Raw genomic sequence first — 19,855 nt, 5'->3', positions numbered from 1 at the left:
CTACTTAAGTACTAGCGGCCGTAAGGACGGCTTATAAATAGGAGCGACCTAGGTATAGAATTATAAAGCTATTATCTAAAGTAAGGGGTCTATACTTAAGCTAACGGGCGCTGCTTATACTTATTATCGTATTATATATCTAAGGACCTCTTAAGTAAGGGATTAATATAGTATATATAAACTATAAGCGGGCTTTAGGATAAAACTTAAGAGAGGGAGTACCTTATTAAGCTTTGCTAATTAGGCCTTATTAGTTAAGAAATAGCTTAGGGGGGTATAAAAAGGGGGACTAAGTAATAAAGGAGTAGCTTAGGTATATATAGAGCGCTAGTAGTATACCTTAAGGGAAGGGCAGATTTTAGTAATTCCTCTTTTAGACCCTAATAGCAGTTAGCCTCTATGAGCTTCTTCCCTATGTCGCACACCTATTGACATATTACCTCAACATCGTTAAAAAGACAGCGGGCTCTGGGCGCAAGTTGTACGATGGGTTTAGATTCGTATCAAGTTTCAACGGCAGTTTCGAAGAGAACGTTGAACTACTTCTACTCTTCTCAGCCAAGGGTGTCCGTTTATCTCGACGCAGGTATGTTGGAGCAGTGGCTTTAGTCATCGCTACGGACGAGAAGTACAGCCTCTGGCTCCTAAGGAGCGCGGAGAAACTTCAGGACGATCCGAATCTCTCAGTCAGGGATTTCCTGCCGATAATGTGCTTCTGGGGAAAGGCCAATCTGATACAGACGGTAATCTCGGGATGGGCGGTAGCTGACATCAATCAGAAAAGTGAGGCAGGCCTAAGTCTTTTGATGATCGCCACTGCATCGGGCGATTTGGCCACGGTGGAGATACTCCTGGAGAGAGGAGCGGACCCAGACGAACAATGTCGACTGGAAGCAACTCATTCAAGTATGACAGACTGTGAGTTGGAGTTGATTGATCTCCTTTATAGTGTGGCTAAGGGCCTCGGCCGCGAAACCCTCGATGGCTCGCCACGCTCGCTAGCCCGAGACATGGGGTATACTAGCATTGTTGACTTGTTCAGTACGTAGCGATGATAGAAGAGCGTCTTTACAGCTTAAGCTTCAAAGTCGGTCGTGGACGGCCTTGTGTAATTGTTTGCTGCCGTTGTGCCTTGACTATGGTAAAATGCGGCTTTGTCATGCAGGAGCAGGGCGTTGCGCGGTTAGATCTGCAGCGGGACTCGGTAATAGGTAGCAAGGATTATTCAGCCTCGGAAGACTGCACCGCTACCGATGCCAATTGGAATTGTCTAGCAGATTTTATTTTGTCAAGAATAAACCAGGTGAGGATAGGTCACCGAGCAATCAGCGTCCTCTTCAAAGCCCGAACTGTGCTGAATCAGCAAGGCAATTGTCACACAGAAGCAAGTCGTAAGTAGAAGCCCTACCGGTGTTTGAAGGCAATCTGCAAGATGCGTTATGAAATCATCACGACGGGCTGCGACAGCCGAGCTGACTGCCACGCGACGGCCGAGCCGTTTACCTTACGGCAGGGGAAGAAAATGGAAGGGACAGCGACCCGGAGGGGTACCTACAGGTAACAGACCCGAGATAGTACTTGCGATTGTATGGGAACTACCACATGGATGCAAGTATATGTGTATCGGGTGCCCCACGGACGGACGCATCTCGCGTCATCGATCCCCTGTACCCCTGACAAATCAAGAAGGAAATTTACTAGCAGCGTCCATGTCACTACCTACCATGCTGCTGCCGCACCTTACCAGTAACGCACATTCCACACAACTGGGAAGCACCAAATCCGAGCTCTCCTTCCCGTTTCTCAGGTCTGCTCCCGTCAACTTCTGCTGCATTACACTATCAGACAGTCGCCCATTGCTTGCCCAACCACACGCGTTCCTTCCCCCCTCCGAGGTATATAGTTTGTTTCCTCCCGCGTCACCGCCAAATTGCCCCTCCTTTCATCCCACATGTCTACCAGACTCTTCCGCCCCTTTCAACGCATCGCGACAACTTCACTCTCTTCAACATACCGAAGCTTCCACTCTACATCGCCCAATATGGTTGTCCATAACGTCCGCACGTAAGTTCACCAACTCCTTCATACCATCACGCCAACCCGCACGTTGCATACTGCAAGAACCCCGTCTGCCACAATATTTACCAATGCTAACTCTTTCTCTTTACTCCAGTGCCGAGGAATGGAAGGAGACCCTCAAGGAACACACTGTTGTCGTTCTTGATTGTTTTGCCACCTGGTGCGGTCCTTGCAAGGCTATCGCCCCCCTCGTGGTCAAGTACGTCCTCAACATCTACAACGGTCACAAGTGCTAGCAACATGGACCGCTCGCTAATTATCCCACTTTGCCCACAGGCACTCTGAGAACGCGGACTTCAAGGGCATTCGCTTTGTCAAGATTGATGTCGACGAGGTCCCCGACGTGAGCCAAGAACTCGGCATTCGTGCTATGCCTACTTTCATGATTTTCAATACGCAGGAGAAGACTCAGGAAATCGTCGGGGCCAACCCCCCTGCCCTCGAGAAGGCCATTATAGCGCTTGCCGCAACTCCCGAGGCAAAGCAAGCGAAGGCGCAGATTGAGGAGAAGGAAAAGGCTGCCGCCGCAGCTGCCGAGGAGCCGAAGCAGGAGTAAGGAATTGATTCAGTCGCCTCAAGATGCAGGGGCAGTAACAAGAGAGCTACCTCGTGTAGAATTTGTCTATAATTCAAGATACCAGAGCTGGTCGTAGTATTGTCACACCACTAGTTGTTCATTTTTTGGCCCTGGCCACTTGGCCATACTGTCACTGTGCCAACGAGAACCATCCAAGCGAACGTGCAGTAAACCAGTACTCGTACGTGTAACTGCCGTGATGTCGCGTCATAGTGATATGATAATCTTAGGATGGTTACTTCTTTCGAGGACTTTTATATCAAACATGGTTGTGTTACAGTAGAGCTTTTTTTTTTTCCTTCGAGAATCAACCTCTGGCATGGCTGCGTCTAGCATTAAACCCCCTGTCGTGTCTCTCTCTTCGAAGCTGGCAGCATGTCGATCTGAAGTCATAAGGATAGCGGACGGGCGGCGGTATTCATCGGCTGTTGGCGGTCGGTTTCCGCTTTATGGCCGGGAGGTGACTTAAAGAAATTTAATAAAAAAAAAAAAAACATCATTGGAAAGTTCATGGCCGGTGGGCCCCGCGCCGGTTTTCGGCTCGGCGTGGGCGGGGGCACTTGCCCGCGGGAAGGGGCGCCCTGAATCGACACTATAGTGTCAATTGGGAGATAAACATGGCGCGATAGTGTGTCTATGCAGACATAAGTCACCAAAAGGCGTTGGTCGACATGCTTAAAGCTTCCAGTTCACTCTCTTGATCGATCTGAAATCCTTTAAAGCTGAGCATATCTAATTTACCCAATTACGTTCAAAGATAAAGGAGCTTGTAACCAACAATACCTTCACAGAAGTACTTACTTATAAATATACCTCTCCGACTCACCGACTTTGCTTGAAAGGCAATCGAAGCATTTTGAGTTGATAGCTCATATTGCGACAAGGACATTTCACAATGACCAACAACATTGTTGTGCTCGGGTAAGCAGACAGCAAATCATCTCAATGTCCAATCACTCACCGTGTCCAGCGCTGGTGTCTCAGGCCTGACCGCCGCCCTGCTGTTATCGAAGAGCAAAGGCAACTCCATAACCGTAATCTCCAAGCACATGCCAGGCGACTATGATATCGAGTACACCTCGCCGTGGGCTGGCGCCAACATGCTGCCGTAAGATCACGCACCACCCTCAACGCGAGGGAACATGGAACTAAAGCTAGATTCACAGCATGGCCCTAGAGCTTGACAGCAGATGGGAACGCAGGACGTGGCCTGAGCTGAACCGTTTGGCCGCCGAGGTCCCCGAGGCCGGCATTCACTTTCAAAGTGTGTATCCATAGCCTGAAATGCTGCCACCGTGCATAAAACCCCTAGAATACTGACCTTAATGTCCAGAGAGCCGCGTCTTCAGACGCAAGAAGGACATGGAGGCCGGCGGCAACCCCTACGACGCGCTCTACGCCGTCGACCCGTGGTACCGCAACGTCCTCCCGGACTACCGAGAGCTCCCAAAGGACGAGCTGCCGCCCAACGCCTACTCCGGCTCCGAGTTCACCTCGGTCTGCATCAACACGGCGCTCTACCTGCCCTACCTCGTAGGCCAGTGCCGCAAGAACGGCGTCGTTTTCAAGCGCGGCGACGTAGCCCACGTCAACGAGCTGACGGCGCTGCACCACTCGGGCAAACCCGCCGACATCATCGTCAACAGCGCCGGGCTTCTGGCGTGCAAGCTGGGCGGCGTGGAGGACAAAAAGGTCATCCCCGCGCGCGGGCAGGTTGTCGTCGTGCGCAACGAGGTCGAGCCGATGGCCACCATCTCCGGCACGGACGACGGGCCGACAGAGGTGTGTTACATGATGACGCGAGCGGCGGGCGGCGGAACGATCCTGGGCGGGACGTACGACAAGGGCAACTGGGACGCCAACCCGGACCCCAACATTGCGATCCGCATCATGAAGCGGTGCGTCGAGCTGTGTCCCAGCTTGACGGGCGGCAAGGGTATCGAGGCGCTGAGCATCATCCGCCACGGCGTCGGTCTGCGGCCGTACCGCGAGGGCGGGCTCAGGCTCGAGATTGACAAGACGACGTTGGCGGATGGCACGCCGATTGTGCATCATTATGGCCATGCTGGATGGGGATACCAGGGGTCCTATGGCACGGCTGAGGGTGTTGTTGAGTTGGTGAACAAGATCCGGGCGGAGAAGGGGGAGAATCTGGCTACTGAGCCCAAGCTCTTTTCCTGGGACCGACCGAGCAAATTGTAGCTTTTTTTGCATATTGAGGTTGGATTTGAGTTTTTGAATGGCAATTGGTTTAAATGAAGCGGAATTAAGAATTGGAAGAAGCAATAATAAACAGTAAGCTGACATTGACAAACCAAAGCCATCTGACAATAGTTGCTTCTTACACCACAGTGTGACCTGTCCCCAAGATGGCAAAGGCGGCACCGTGCAACTTGGACCCTGCAGCCACGAGTGCAACCTCCACCTGCCGTTCGCGACAGCTTTCAGAAGCTCCCCTGTGCATCACCAAGCTTTCCGAGCCTGCGCAATTCAGCCCGTGAAGCCTCACCATGGCCGAACCAGCGCCCCCGATTTACGTGCAAGCGTCTCGCTTTGTGCTGGATGTTGCCAATGGCCGTCACGCACTCTCCAAAGCCATACCACCCGTCCTTCTTGCGCTGGATGCCGTCCTCTGTGGGCTCATCATCTGGAAGATCCCCTGTGAGCGGCGAACAACTCCAGAAAGAAAGTGACAGAGTACTGATTGTGGCATTGTAGATACCGAAATTGACTGGGTAGCCTACATGGAACAGGTCTCCCAATATGTATCGGGCGAACGCGACTATACCAAGATCAAAGGCGGCACCGGACCTCTCGTATACCCTGCCGCCCACGTGTACACATACACGGGCCTATACTACCTCACCGACGAGGGCAAGGACATCTTCCTGGCCCAGCAGCTGTTTGCAATCCTATATCTGGCGACTCTTGCCGCTGTAATGGCCTGCTACTGGCAAGCAAAGGTACGCCATCTGCTTCTGCTCCAGAACTACGGGTAGCTAGACAATTGAATGCTGACGATTCTCTCCCGCCACCAGGTCCCGCCCTACATCTTCCCGCTCCTGATCCTCTCGAAGCGCCTCCACAGCGTCTTTGTTCTGCGCTGCTTCAACGACTGCTTCGCGACCCTCTTCCTCTGGCTCGCAATCTTCTTCTTCCAGAAGCGACTATGGACACCGGGCGCGATCCTATACAGCTGGGGCTTGGGAATCAAAATGTCACTGCTGCTCGTCCTCCCCGCCGTGGGAATCGTGCTCTTCCTCGGACGCGGCTTCGGTGGAAGTCTTCGCGCGGCATGGCTCATGGCACAGGTGCAAATCGTCATTGGGATCCCCTTTGTCTCGAACAACGCCAAGGGGTACCTCGGTCGTGCATTTGAGCTGTCACGGCAATTCTTCTTCAAGTGGACGGTCAATTGGCGCTTCGTGGGCGAGGAGACCTTCCTCAGCAAGCCCTTTTCAATTGCACTACTAGGACTCCACGCGACGGCCCTGCTCGTCTTCGCCTTGACGCGGTGGCTCACACCCACGCAGAGACCCTTGTCGTCCCTCCTCCCGGCGATGCTGCGGGGCAAGTCCCCCTTCTCGGCGCTGGAGGAGGCCCAGGTGGCCAGCCGGGTGACGCCGCGCTACATCCTAACCACGATCCTCTCGGCCAACGTCATGGGCCTCCTCTTTGCCAGGTCTCTCCATTACCAGTTCTACGCCTATCTAGCCTGGTCGACTCCGTACCTCCTCTGGCGCAGCGGTCTCCCCTTTTACGTGGTGTATATCCTCTGGGCGGCGCAGGAGTGGGCGTGGAACGTCTACCCCAGCACGGACTTGAGTTCGGAGGTTGTCGTTGGCGTGATGGCGGTCACCGTGGCGGCTACGTGGCTCGGCACGGCGGATGAAGGTGCGCCGGCCGAAAAGCCGGAGTCGAAGAAGCGGTGATGCAGTGGCAGTAGTGGTGGTGCTTGAACAGGGGAAATCATTCAAGTCATGTAAAAAGTCGCATTTCGCATCAGTAGTCGTCCTCGGAATCGGATGGCGGCATCTTGCCCACATTGGACTCTTCTTCGTCGCTGTCTTCGTACGTGTTGGTCTTGACAAACTCCTTGGGCCTGGCATTTCGTCAGTCAGCAACCGAAGTGAAGACGCACGTACATCTGCACATAGTGTGGAAAAGCTCACCAGTAAGCTTGCTTGCGCCAGGCCTTCTCGTCGCGGACGACGTTGATGATTTCGCCCATGACACGCCCGTCGTTCTCCTCGTATCTCTCGGCCAAGACGAAGCCGCCGCGCTTGATCCATATCGTGTTGCGGAAACGTTGGGCGAGCTCGAGGATAAAGTCCTTCTTGTTGGGCAGCTCGCAGGCATAGAGGTTGTTGCCCTCGGCCTTGACGACGCGCACGATGGCCTGGTTCTTTTCCAAGGTTGTCGGAGGGGTCAGAGTGTCTTCAGCCGCCTGAAGGGCGGAGCGCTTTGGTTTGCCCATTGGGTTTATGGCTGGCTGGCACGATGTTCGAGATTGAGCAAGATGATGGGATCAGGGAACTTTTTTTTCTTTTCTGGTGGTGAGTGACGATGGTGGGGTAAATTTTCCGTCTAGGGATTGTTTTTTTTTTGGGAGGATGGAGGCGGGGTGATGTTTACTTTGTGGAGTACGTACTCCGGGCACTTGAAAGCTCAGGTTCTTCCTCTCAAGAGCCATTAAGAAGAATCAAGTCAATCCAACCACCAGACTTGGAAACGAACTGAAACATCCAACTAGACGATACTAAGTCATTGAGACCTAAGAAGATATAATCAATGTATTTGGTATCACTCCAGGCATCAGAAGGGCTACGGGGTATAGGCATGGCAAAACACCGGCATCTTCAACCGGCGCAAACGAACCGAGCTTCTGCCGGCGGAGCTTCTCCGCGCCCCGGGGACTGGAACACCGACCACCTGGCCGCGCTAATTTGCGTTTTCCCACGCGGTCTCGGGTCCGCGACCCGCGATCAGTCGAGACTAGAATCTGGAAACCATTTTCCTTCCCTCCCCAACCTCCCATACCTAGTGCTCACCTTGCTCTAGCTACCGACGCTGATCAATCACTGCTCGTGACACAACAGCTCGCTCATGATACGGACTCAATGTTTCCAAGTGGATAGAGAACAGTCGTCGTCACCAACAAGTCTTGCATTCGTATCGCTGCAGCAGCCCGTCTGCTTTCACACCGTCTCGAATCCATCCCCAATCGCAATCGGCCCGTCCCCCACATGTCTGCGTTTCCAACCGGGGATATTTATCGAATGCCATCAAGGAGGCTAGACCAACTCCAGCTCGCCGGCCAGAGTACACAGGCCGCAAGTCCACAAGACCGGGACCCCATCTGCTTTCCTCTCACGAGCCTTGAAGGATTTTCTTCCCGTCTTTTCTTTCAAAGCCAGGTGGGGAAGCATGCAGGACTATCTGAACCCTGCATATGCTTCTTGTTCATAGGCTTGAGATAATGAACCCCTCCGACCCGCAAGGTGAAAGGGTCAGGGAGGCTCGCACACCTTACACGCCATGACGCTCTCGGAAAGTTGAACAGTTCTGTCAAGGATCCACGGTGGCTGCTACTATCGTGAGATTTTCCATTACTGTATACTTTTGCTACCTCCTCAGGTGGCCCGTTAGCCTTTTAACCGGATTACCTGCCGTATTTGTAAAAGCTTTCACTACCTGACTGAGGTACCTCGGTGACTCACTTATCTTTCTAGCTCCTCCCACAGATACTTGAACCTTTACACCCTTCCACATTGTCAACTTTCCACTCTCACTCCCCTCAACCAAGGCCTTGGCCAGCGTGTTCCCGCCAGAACCCTGAACACAATACCGCCAAGTCCCTCCCTCCTAGATCCCAAACATGGAGGCCTCAATGTTCAAGACCCTCGTCGAGGTCGAATCCCGCGACCTAGACGCCCACCCTCCCCTCCTCCCCGCCGCCCCCGCCAAGGCCGTCCCGCGAACCTACCCGGGCGCACCACACCACCGTGACGGGTCCTCCATTGAGCTCGCCCGCATCGACACCACCGCAGCCAACTACAACAACAAGAGCAGGGCCGGGACACCGCGGGGCAGCGCCGGCCCTTCCCGGGCACAATCGCCGTCCCGGACACCTGGCTCCGGAAGCGATATCGAGATGAGCCGGCCCTCGACGCCGACGGCCTTTGACGTCCTGCAGAGCATCACAGACCCGCACATGAACCGTTACCGCATGGCCGCGTCGTGCCTCATGAATTTTGGCAACGGGCTCAACGACAGCGCGCCGGGTGCCTTGATCCCCTACATGGAGAAGTGAGCCCCTCATACCTAAGCACGCCCAGCGAGTCCGTGAGAACGGCAGACTAACACCACACCAGACACTACGACATTGGCTACGCAATCGTGTCCCTAATCTTCATAGGCAACGCCTTCGGCTTCATCTTCGGCGCAGTCTTCCTCGAATCCCTACGCCTCAAGCTCGGCCGCGCCCGCCTCCTCGCCCTCGCCCAATCCATCATCACAATCGCCTACGCGCCCATCCTCGCCCAGGCCCCCTTCCCCGTCGTCGTCGTCTCCTTCTTCCTCATCGGCTTCGGCATGTCCATCACCCTCGCCGTCAACAACGTCTTCTGCGGCTCCCTCCGCAACGCCACCACCGCCCTGGGTTTCATGCACGGCGCCTACGGGGCCGGCGGCACCGTCGGACCTTTGATTGCCACCGCGCTCGTCACGGCTGCGAAGGCGCGCTGGAGCACGTATTACTTTATCCCCCTCGGCCTCGCCATCTTCAACGGCGTGTTCTCGACCTACACGTTCTGGCACTACGAGCGGGACCTCCCCGCCGGCGGCGCCCAACCTACGCCCGCCGCCGAGGCCGCAGCAGCAGCAGCGAACTCGTCCTCCTCACAGCTTCTCAGCATGTTCACCGCCCTCAAAATTCGCATCGTCCTCCTGGGCGCCCTCTTCGTCTTCGCCTACCAGGGCGCCGAGGTCTCCATCTCGGGCTGGGTCATCTCCTTCCTCATCGCGACGCGCAACGGCGACCCGGAATCCGTGGGCTACGTCACGGCCGGCTTCTGGGCGGGCATCACCATCGGCCGGCTCTGCCTCTCGCACCCGGCCCACCGCGTCGGCGAGAAGCTGTTCGTGTTCCTCGCCACCGTCGGCGCGGCGGTCTTCCAGCTGCTCGTGTGGCTGGTGCCCAACGTCGTCGGCCCCGCCGTGTCGGTCGCGATTGTCGGATTGTTGCTGGGGCCGATTTACCCGTGTGCGGCGGCCGTGTTTATGAGAGGGATGACGAGGACGGAGAGGGTGAATGGGATGGGGGTGATTAGTGCGTTTGGAAGCTCCGGGGGCGCGGTGGCGCCGTTCACCACGGGTATGGTTGCGCAGGCTGCTGGGCCTTGGGTATTGCATCCGATTGCGATTGGGCTGTTTGCCTTGATGATGGCTTCGTGGTACGGTGTGCCGCATGACAGGAAGAGGAGCGTATGAATGCTTCACAGAAGTCGTGGTAAATGGGGTAGATCCCAACGACCAAAAACTAAGAGTGTCTGGCCAAATACCACCAATTATATGGCTGGGATGGCAGGAAAGATCCCAGGCTTCCAAGTACTTTGGAAATTGGGTTTGATGATAGACTGGATGAGTAGGAGTATGAATTCAATCCTGATTGGGGATCTTTGATACATACTGGCATTGCGTCAATATCATAAAAGCTGTACATATATGAAACATAATCAAACGCAATATTGTGGCATTGCTCATTGTATATCCCGTAGACCCAGTCTATGTCTAAATCTAGTATCAGAAAAGGAAGATCCCTGTTCTCCCGTCCTTGCTTTATTGGTATCTATACCGCCTCTGTTCTCTTCCTATCTAGAAATACCTCTTGTATTTCGGTATATGTCCCTCGATCCGAGTTTCGTTCGTTATCTAGTGGATACGTCCCCGCGCGGCGTCCTTGACGCTGAGCTTGCCCTCAACAATCTGCTTAACCGTGGACAGGATATCGGAGAAGTCGTTAAAGGTGACGAAGGAGATGCCCTCCTTTTCGCAGTAGGCGACGAGATCTATCAATCCTGTCAGTGACGTCCCATGAAGAGCCGATGTCGCAACAAACAGAATGAACGATGGCGGGGGCGGGGTAAAATGAGTCTCACCTTTATCGCGCTTGGCAAACAACAAATCCGTCTCGCGCGCAGCAGACAAATCAGAGACACCATCACCAGCATAAAACATGACGGGCCGCTCGGGCAGCGACGAGTACTTGCGCAGCTCAATCGACTTGTCGTGTCCGTGGATGCTGTCGTCATGGTAGACAATCTGCCACCCTCCTTCCTCGTTGATACTCGCCTTGCCCTCGCGCGGCGCAACCTGGTTGCTCACAATCTGGATATGCCCATCGACTTCCTCCTCGCCGAGCCACTGCACGAGCAGCGCGCGGATGATAGGCCGCATGCCGCCGGAGATAATCACGACGGGGACGTTGTTGGCGCGGCACCAGGTGTAGAACTCCTTGAAGACGGGGTCGAGCTTGACGTTCTTCTTGAGGTACTCGATGCACTGGTCAAAGGGGAGCTTGACCGAGTCCATCATCTCCTGGAAGCTGTCGCGGAAGTGCTTCTTGCCCTCGAGGACGAGGACGTTGCCCGCGCGGCGGTTCTCGTAGCCGTAGCCCACGTTGTCTGTGAGGAAGTCGTTGGAGTCTTCGAGGGTGATTGTGCCGTCAAAGTCGGTGAAGAAGATGAAGTTTGGGTTCGTGGCCAGGGCCGGGGTTTCGCTGACGTGGGAGCCCATTTTGATGGTCTTGAATGTGTCGGTGTAGTAGACAAATGTCAAAGAGTGCGATTCTTGGAAGGATGGTGAGAATACAAGTGAATGCTTCTCAGTAGGGTGCGTGGGTGGGCGAGAAGTGTGTGTGTGTGTGTGTGTGTGTGTGTTCCTGTCTTGGAGGGTTTGAGGAACTGGAAATTTGGATGGAGGGGGAGGGGTAAAACCAAAAGGCTCGGAGGGTCACCAACAGATTTAGTTCAGTTTACAGATCCTTGCATGCGCGAGTACCTTACATGCAGATTGAGAAAAATCCATCAATGCTCAACGTGGAACAGCACGGTACATGTCCAGCCGGAGGCTTCGAATCGAGATACTCCGCGCCTCCTACTGCCTGTACCTATTGGTCTTTCTTACTACCACTATGGTCCATCCTTGAGTCAAGCTGGAATACAGCGAGTGAGACTCTTCCCAAGTTCCCAACACTAGGTAATACTTTCCACTGTCTAGTAAACTTGCCCGAGTAAGAGGGAAAATCTACCATTAGTCCCGCTCCAGTGACGACATCCGCCCCTCTTATCCGACTGTCGCTTTGGCGGAGCCTTGCAACGAGTCAGCGCGCGACCAATGGACCCTGAGAGCGCAGATTGCTTTGCAATTGGTTGGCCTTACAGCGCATCTCTAGCGGCCTCTGCCCGGGTAAATGTAGCAGTTGCTTCAGTGCGTTATAGGTAGGCGAGTACTTGGTGGGCTAGTCTCCAAGTCGAGGGCCATTCTTAGTTGCGGGTAACGACACGTGCGGGTGGTGCAGAAACCTCAAGGATACTTTCAGAATAAGGCATGATTTCTAGTCAATGAGCTAAATGGCAGATATTGTCCAGTAAAAAAAGAGTAAGAAAAAGTAATAGAAAGACCGGACTTGTAGTCAAAGCTCGCCCAATCTCATCTCAATACTCTTCTTTGCCTTGCACTTTTATCTCGAGGCTTATCTACAAAGTACTAAACCAAACATGAAGCAACGAGCCTTCTTCGTAGAAACCGGCCAAGGTCATGTAAACGAGTTCTTCGACTAACACTTAGACTATCATGATGGTCAACTCGAATTATGTCGGATGAAAGGCTGATTCCAAGCCAATCTGAAAAGTTACTCGTCATGAGTCTATTGCTAAACAGATCCTCAGTCAAAAGCAGTGCAAATCGGCTCGGTAGACATGCCGGGCCGTCAGTCTTCTTCGCCCTTCTACCGCCCCACTTCCCACACCTTCAACCCCGGCACCGGCCCGACGGGAGCCTCTACATCCTGAACGGCAGGCGGTGAAACATCTCCAAACCCCCAATCGAACCTCTCCCGGCAGAAAACCAGCGCCCAGACCCGCCCGGTGCGCTCAACACGATGCCGAGTCCAGCCCCGAAAAAGCCCACTGGCTCCGCCCCAGAAGACCGCAGCTAACCACCTTGCCTTACCTTACTCCTCGTCCAAACTTTTGAACCTCTCTCCAAAATCCCTCCCGTCCTCCGTCCGCCGACCCGGCTTCCCCGTGCGTTCTGAACCACCCTCGGCCCATCCCCCAAACCCGCCAATTGGGCCGCTTTCTCTCCCGTCCTTTCTTTCACCGTCGAGGAAAGGAACAGAGAAGCTCGGCTTACTCTGTCCACCATCGTCGTATTCCGACAAACCTTCAACGGGAGAGGATGCACTCCATCGCCAGGCCGGCGTCGCGCCTAGTCCACGCCCGCCTCGGAACGGCACACCTCTCACGATGGAGGACCCTCGCGGCTCCGCCACCTCCGCGCCATAACCTCACATTGTCGTCGTCGTCGCCGCCCCCCTCTCGACGGTTCTACTCGGATCTGCCACCGATCTTCGCCCCCCCGCCGCCGAAGGAAGAGCCAAAGCAAGCTTCTCCGACCTCGACCTCCTCGACGACAAGCAGCGACCCGTCGGCCCAGAGCTCGGATGCAGCCACTTCAAGCTCCTCCACAGCTCCCGACTCATCTTCGTCCTCGTCCTCGTCCTCGTCCTCGACACCAGACAATGACACCACCACGAGCTCCTCCTCCTCCTCCTCGCCCAAACCCGACACCCCCAAAAACCAATCCCCCGACGACCCCCTCCCAGACACTGCAACAAAAATCTACACCGCCCTCCCCCCAGCCCTCTCCGAAAAACTCTCCCACCTAATGGACACAGCCCAAACCCGCCTCCTAACCGCCTCGACAACCCTAAACACCCTGACCGGCTACGCCCCCATCGAAGAAATCAAACGCCAAAACGCCCTCCTCGAAACCCGCCTCGCCCAGGCCCAAGACCTCGTCCGCACCGCCCGGACAACCTACAAAACCACAAACGCCAAACGCGCGACGACCCAGCGCGAAGTCACGACCCTCCTCGCGCGCAAGGAAATGTGGTCGCCCACCGACCTCGAACGCTTCACCCAGCTCTACCGCCAAGACCACTCCCTCGAACAAGAAGTCGCCGCCGCGTCCGAAGCCCTGACCGACGCAGAACACGCAGAGCAAGCCCTGGGCCAGCAGCTCAACGCGGGGATCCTGAAGCGTTACCACGAGGAACAGATCTGGTCCGACCGCATCCGGCGCGCGTCGACCTGGGGAACATGGGGCCTGATGGGCGTCAACGTGCTCCTCTTCATCGTCTTACAGTTCGTCGCGGAGCCGTGGAAGCGCAGACGCCTGGTACGCGGCGTCGTCGAAGAAGAGAAAGCCGTGCTCGAGGGCGTGACGGCCGAGCTGGCGGGGCTCAAGGCCGCGTTGGCGCAGAGGGAGGCGTACGAGGATGCCGCCACGGCCGATGATGTAGCCGCGTACATGGCGTCCACAACGGCGGCGACGACAACACCCGTCGTGGCAGTAGAGGAAGAGACGCCACTGGCCGCGGCGGAACCCACATCAGCAGAGGAGGCGGAGGAGCTTCTGGCAGCCAAGGTCGAGGAGCCGGCCGTCCAGCACGAGATGGAGCGCGAGGTCGCGAGTGCGCTCGAGGTCTTGGAGACGCAGGTCCCCGAGGCGAAATCATGGCGCGAATCATGGCGCGAGCTCCTCGCCGACCCGGAGCTCCTAAAGGCGAAAATCGCCGATTTGTACAGCGAGCGCCGCATCGATCTCCGCATGCGCGATGCGTCCATCTTGGCTCTCGAGGGCGCTGCCGCTGGGGCGACGTTCGCGGCAGCTCTGGCATTGCTGCTGGTGAGGAGGACATGAAGAGAGAAAGAACATCACATCACCACTAGAACGTGATTGTAAATACATCTGTACAATATGATACCATATAGAGAGAGCATGGGGGAAACATCCTCTTCGATATTGGCACAAAAAACAACCACATCGATCCTCGGGACACACGGGGCGAGCAATCTTGTCATCCGCTGAATGTTCCGTCTATTAAAGAAGCTGCGGCAGGGGTGGCGCAAAACCTCGCTGATATACCTCTAGTCACGGTTCCGCCGACTTGGCCCCTTTTTCCAATGTTCACTGGTGAACAGTCGGGGCCATACTACTTTTTGCTTCATATATCGTGTTCGCCCGTCACTTCGTTTTTTCCGCCTGCGGTTTATCGTCACAACCCCCGACGACGCGCAGCGTCTTCACGCAGCATCAACAAGCATCGCTCGTGCTGGACATGCCTATATGGCACACATAGAGCTGGCGCTTATCCACGCTGTACCTGCTCGGCATTCTCCCTCCTTCTCACCCGCATCGAAGACGTCACTGAAAGGATCCAGCAACATCCAGGGCTCATTTTCAATCTAGTTTCCATCATGACTCTAGTCAAAGTCGGCAGTGTAAGAGAAACCACGGAACTCTTCTTGCATGGCTTGCGACAAGACTATAGTCTGGTTAGCTGCTGATATATCCGTGATGACAACGAAGATATACATACCTGATTGGACAGGGGTCAGGACAGGTGTAACGCTTGTGAACTCAGAATCGAAGTTGCTGGTATCGGTCGCGCTCTTAATCTGCGGCATGAAAGGCGGCGCAACGCGCTTGTGGTAGATATCATCCCAGTTGATGTTCCTAAAGAACGGTTGGTTCATGATCTCCTGCGCGTCCGTGGGACCGCTTCCAAGACGCTGGTCGGGCTCTCTGGTCAGGAGCTTCTGAAGGATCGATACGGAGTCTCTGGGCATGTGGATGGGGTACAGAGGCTCGTCAGCAAGAATGGCATCGTAAATTTCGTCCTCGTCCTCTCCTCGGAAGGGTGATTGCTGGAGAAGCATCTGGTATATCAAGACACCAAATGCCCACCAATCAACGGCACGGCCGTACTTCTTGTCGAGTAAGATCTGGACCAACAGTCAGCGGGAGTCTTGTAAAGGAAGGTGAATCAATATACCTCGGGTGCCATAAACTCTGGAGTGCCGCAGAAGGTGCTAGTAGTCGAGCCGAACCACATGTCTTCTTTGCAAAGACCGTAATCAGCAATCTTGATGTGTCCGTCCAAGGTCAAAAGGATGTTGTCAAGCTTCAGATCACGGTAGATGACACCGTTCTCGTGGAAGTACTTGAGCGCCAAGCAAACCTCGGCGGCGTAGAACCTAGGATTTGGTCAGTCAATGTCTTGGCGAAAATGGACGAGGGGTTACGTACTGCGCTCGCTTAGTACCAAACTGGCCTCGCTGAATGTGCAGCATGAGATCACCACCGCTAATGTACTCCATAACGAAGTACACACGGGTCTCAGTCTGGAAACATGCGTGAAGGTTGGTCAAGAATGGGTGCCTCTCCCGGTTGGCGATAAGGAATACTCTCTTCTCGGAGCGAATGCTCTCCACTTCGTCATTCTCAATGATGAACTCCTTCTTCAACACCTTGATAGCATAAAGCCTCTTGGATCGCTTCGTTTCCGCAAGCATGACCTTTCCGAAGTTACCCTTGCCAAGCACAGCCAGGAAGTTGAAATGGTCGAGGCCGATACGTTGACCAGTTCCAGGATCGGTGGCGGAAGGCAACGGCTTACGTCCAGCGCCAGAGCTAGGAACACCCCCAGTTGATGCAATGGGTGAGATTTGAGGTGGCTCCTGTAGCTTAGGCGAGGAGACGGGCGACTGCTGGTACATTTGCTGTTGGGGAGGCTGCTGGTACTGCTGAGGGGGAGGCTGTTGCTGCTGCGGCGGCTGCTGCTGAACAGGTCGCTGCTGTTGTTGCTGTTGCGCAGGAGGATGTTGGCCGTATCCAGCTTGCTGGTTGACTTGAGCGTAGTCTGCCGGGTTGTACTTGGGTCCGCCGCTGTTGTACGAGTCTGGTTGCTCTGCCTGAGCCGGGTAACCAGGCCGTCCACCGTAACTTGAGTAGTCCTGAGACTGAGGCTTTTGCTGTGAAGCCATTGATCCGCTCATCGCCGCCGTCGCTGCCGCCGCCGCTGCCGTGCTTGAAGAAGTGCGATCAGGGTGCATTGGTCGCTGGCCAGGCGGAGACTGCTGCTGCTGCTGTTGGTACATCAACTTGGCAGCCTCAGTTGCCTCCGGTGACCCTCCAGCATACGGCTGGCCTCCACTATGAGGAGAGCCGATAGTGCTAGTTGGGCTTGTCGGCTTCTGCCGCAGTGTCCGATCGCTCAAAGACGTGGAAGTCTTATTCTTGGAGATCATTCTAGTAGACTTGATACCCTCCAAAATCTGGTTCGCCACGGCCATTGACATTCCACAGAAGTCAGGAACAAGGTGTACGCATGCCGCGTGTGCTGTGAGGCCACATTCTATTCAAAAGTCAGCTTTGTCTTTAGTTTGCCCGTTTGGTACTTCTCGCAAACTTACCCGCACATTTCCTGCAGTTCTTCTTGCCAAAAGGCAAAATGTAACCGCAGTGGCAACACCAGTTGGCTGTCATGTTTGAGAAGGCCTGGAATCTGTGAGGGATGCGGTGATTGATCTTCTCTTCGTCCGGATCAGTTTCAGCGTTACTCTTACTGATACATTTGGTGACAACGCTAGAGTAACATTTAGTGTGGCAAGTGTACTTGCAGTCCTCGCACTGCATGCCTGTCGAATACTTGAGGAAGTCTCCGCAAAGAGCGCAGCGCATGATGTTGTAGAACTGGTGTTGGACAAACTTGTGTCCGTACATCTCGTGAACCTCCTCCTTGCGCTGACGAACAGCACCCACACGGCCGAGACCTTGCAAGTTGACGGGGCGGCGAGCGTTGTTTTGCTTGAGGAATCCCAAGGATAGTTGAATCTGACCAGCAGGCTCGAGGTTGAACCAGCCGTCGATGGGCTGCTGAGCGATCGGAGGGTTCGCCATGGGAGGCTGTCCTTGTTGACCTTGTTGTCCTCCAACGCCAGGAGAGGGGGGAGGACCACCCACTGACTGCTGCTGCTGTTGAGGGTTCATTGGGAATTGCGCCGGCGGAGCACCCATACGGTCGGCCGACACCCACCCAGAGCTGTTGATCTCTGCTTCGATCCTCTTTCTTCTCATTTCCTCGGCGATGTCGGAGATTCTGACCCAGAGCATGGCAATAGGAATGGCATGCTCGCCAGGCTTATCATACACTGTAAGTTCGATCTCGTTCGCCTTGTCGACTTCAAGAGTATGGTACTCGGCTTCCCACTTGTCGGTTCTGGTCACTCTCGTGCGGGCGACGACGTTGTCTTCGACCTTGACGGCGATGAAAGTCTCGGGTCCTCGGCTAAAGCGACTCATGGATGCGTGATCAACGTCCTTGATTTGTCCGACACGAATGGTGAGCTGGCCAGAGAGGGGCTTGCGGAGATTAGGCATATTGATAGAGTCATCTAGGAAGTGTTAGCAGGAGCAGTCCGACGAGATAGCTTTCCGCGAGCATAAAAGCTCCAAAACGTACCATCCTGGGCATCAGATGTATCCATGTCGATGTGCAACTCCTCGTAGCGCTTCATAGCCTGCTTCAACAAAAGAATTTTCTGCTTGCTCTCAACTCTTCTAGCGGCAGCATCAGCCTTGCTCTTGCGATCTCCTTCCATGCCGTATAGCTGAACCATCTTCTCGATTCCCTTGAGATACTGCTCCTCCACGTTGAGCTTGAACTGAATCTGCGACAGCATGAGCTGAATACGAGGGCCGAGATAGGGGGTATCATATTTGATAAGATCTGCAGCGGACAATCAGCAACTCAAGTTGGTTGAAAAGGTTTCGGGGGTAATGCGCACCAAGCTTGGTGAAGTTGGGGCGCGGCTTAGGGATGGAGGAAGAGGGGCCTGGATTGGCATAAGGATGGCGGGGAGGCATCAGGTCGGCGTGGCCGCCAATCTGGCTGTACTGGACATTGCCGCCCGACGTTGCGCTCCCGGCACCATAACCGCCACGCTCTGCCCAGGCATTCGCATCCTTGGGGGGAGGGGCGGGCGCATCCTCAACGTCGCCGCTCAGAGGTCTACCGTCACCGGAGGGGGATCCCATGGACATGTTGTCCATACCCCGACGCAGCTGTGCCTCGCGAAGCTTCTCTTCGAAGAATTGCAGGTTTCGACGACCATCGCGCATCTGGGAATCGAGTCGTGATCGCACGGCCTCGTTGTTTGTCTGGGCTCTCATAGCATTGGCGGCGTTGAGGAGAGCCTTTTCGCGCTCAATCTTTTTGAGGATATTTTGGATGGCATCTTCGTCGTTCATTGTGACGGTGGGGTTGCGCGACTCCACGCGCGGGAACTATGTGTTGTGTTGATGTTGATATTTTTTTTGGTTGGAGGGGAAAAGAATGAGCTTTGAAGCTACTTGAGATTTCAAGAAGAGCCCTAGTTGAGGGACTGATGCGTTCAGGTGTAGTGTACGCAGATTCTCTCGCCCGCTCTGTTGTGGTCACCGCAATATCGCGCAGGTGGTGGGCGAGGTAGTGGGTGCGAGGTATGGTATTGATAGGATACGACGCGAGGAGAGAGAGGATGAGGGTGATCGAGGGCGAGGTAGGTAGGTAAGAGATGGGTACGAGGTTCAGTAGCGAAGTATGCGTATGGATGAATACCGGAGATTCGGCGCCGGAGGGGCTCGGGGTAGGTTGGCACGGCGGGAGGATCGGTCTGTCGGAACTGTCACGACAGAAGATCGGTGGGTGCAGCCAGCCCTCGAGTCGTGAGGTGGTGTTGTTTTTTCGCAGGTTGGGCTGTTGGTGAAGGATGTCGTCAGTGGGTTTTGGAGCAGGACGGGACGCAAAGACGGGGGGTTTCTCGGGAGGGGTCGCTCTCTCTCTTTCTCTCGCGGCCGCCAGTGCGCAGGCGGGCAGAGTGGAGGTGGGTGAGGGAGGACGAGGAGACGGTGGGCAGCGGGAGAGGACGGGGTACCGGAAAAGATGTATTTTTTGTGTGTCGTCAGGTGGAAAAGATACTTGCAAAACAAAGTATTCCTCGACCTTCACTTCAAGTCCTGAATCCCCGAGCTGCGGCCTGCCTTTGGGCTGCCCGCTCTGAGTGCACGGGAATTGGGAAATACCTACTG

General features: G+C 54.9%; 7 protein-coding genes across 7 annotated transcripts; 4 read left to right on the top strand and 3 right to left on the bottom strand.

The window, feature by feature from the left end:
- Positions 1–1,951: 1,951 nt before the first annotated feature.
- On the top strand, positions 1,952–2,635 carry CLUP02_18215 (thioredoxin; the record flags this gene model as incomplete). Its single annotated transcript, XM_049297117.1, has 3 exons — positions 1,952–2,064; positions 2,174–2,278; positions 2,356–2,635. The coding sequence occupies 3 exons, from the start codon at positions 1,952–1,954 to the stop codon at positions 2,633–2,635; spliced, it is 498 nt and encodes a 165-aa protein (XP_049138341.1).
- A 916-nt stretch (positions 2,636–3,551) lies between these two features.
- On the top strand, positions 3,552–6,588 carry CLUP02_18214 (uncharacterized protein; the record flags this gene model as incomplete). Its single annotated transcript, XM_049297116.1, has 8 exons — positions 3,552–3,577; positions 3,627–3,764; positions 3,859–3,920; positions 3,990–4,854; positions 4,991–5,193; positions 5,252–5,317; positions 5,375–5,619; positions 5,695–6,588. 8 exons carry the CDS (start codon positions 3,552–3,554, stop codon positions 6,586–6,588), a joined length of 2,499 nt encoding a protein of 832 aa, XP_049138340.1.
- Positions 6,589–6,658: 70 nt separating this feature from the next.
- Positions 6,659–7,133, bottom strand: CLUP02_18213 (translation initiation factor 1A/IF-1; the record flags this gene model as incomplete). Its single annotated transcript, XM_049297115.1, has 2 exons — positions 6,659–6,758; positions 6,829–7,133. The coding sequence occupies 2 exons, from the start codon at positions 7,131–7,133 to the stop codon at positions 6,659–6,661; spliced, it is 405 nt and encodes a 134-aa protein (XP_049138339.1).
- Positions 7,134–7,495: 362 nt separating this feature from the next.
- Positions 7,496–10,147, top strand: CLUP02_18212 (major facilitator superfamily transporter; the record flags this gene model as incomplete). The annotated part of the gene is made up of 8 exons (XM_049297114.1): positions 7,496–7,699; positions 7,795–7,904; positions 7,966–8,073; positions 8,126–8,157; positions 8,230–8,293; positions 8,389–8,476; positions 8,526–8,965; positions 9,031–10,147. 8 exons carry the CDS (start codon positions 7,496–7,498, stop codon positions 10,145–10,147), a joined length of 2,163 nt encoding a protein of 720 aa, XP_049138338.1.
- A 441-nt stretch (positions 10,148–10,588) lies between these two features.
- On the bottom strand, positions 10,589–11,452 carry CLUP02_18211 (2,3-diketo-5-methylthio-1-phosphopentane phosphatase; the record flags this gene model as incomplete). Its single annotated transcript, XM_049297113.1, has 1 exon — positions 10,589–11,452. The coding sequence occupies one exon, from the start codon at positions 11,450–11,452 to the stop codon at positions 10,589–10,591; it is 864 nt and encodes a 287-aa protein (XP_049138337.1).
- Positions 11,453–13,117: 1,665 nt separating this feature from the next.
- CLUP02_18210 (She9/Mdm33 family protein) lies at positions 13,118–14,644 on the top strand (the record flags this gene model as incomplete). The annotated part of the gene is made up of 1 exon (XM_049297112.1): positions 13,118–14,644. The coding sequence occupies one exon, from the start codon at positions 13,118–13,120 to the stop codon at positions 14,642–14,644; it is 1,527 nt and encodes a 508-aa protein (XP_049138336.1).
- A 1,352-nt stretch (positions 14,645–15,996) lies between these two features.
- On the bottom strand, positions 15,997–19,748 carry CLUP02_18209 (calcium-independent protein kinase C; the record flags this gene model as incomplete). The annotated part of the gene is made up of 5 exons (XM_049297111.1): positions 15,997–17,141; positions 17,200–18,180; positions 18,249–18,515; positions 18,574–19,072; positions 19,386–19,748. Coding segments are annotated over 5 exons (3,255 nt in total), but the record flags the coding sequence as incomplete, so codon positions are not given.
- Positions 19,749–19,855: the final 107 nt, after the last annotated feature.

The sequence above is a fragment of the Colletotrichum lupini genome, chromosome 10 (assembly GCF_023278565.1).
Source record: "Colletotrichum lupini chromosome 10, complete sequence".
In the NCBI taxonomy this organism is placed as follows: Eukaryota; Fungi; Ascomycota; class Sordariomycetes; order Glomerellales; family Glomerellaceae; genus Colletotrichum; species Colletotrichum lupini.
This window is presented reverse-complemented; position numbering and strand designations above follow the sequence as displayed.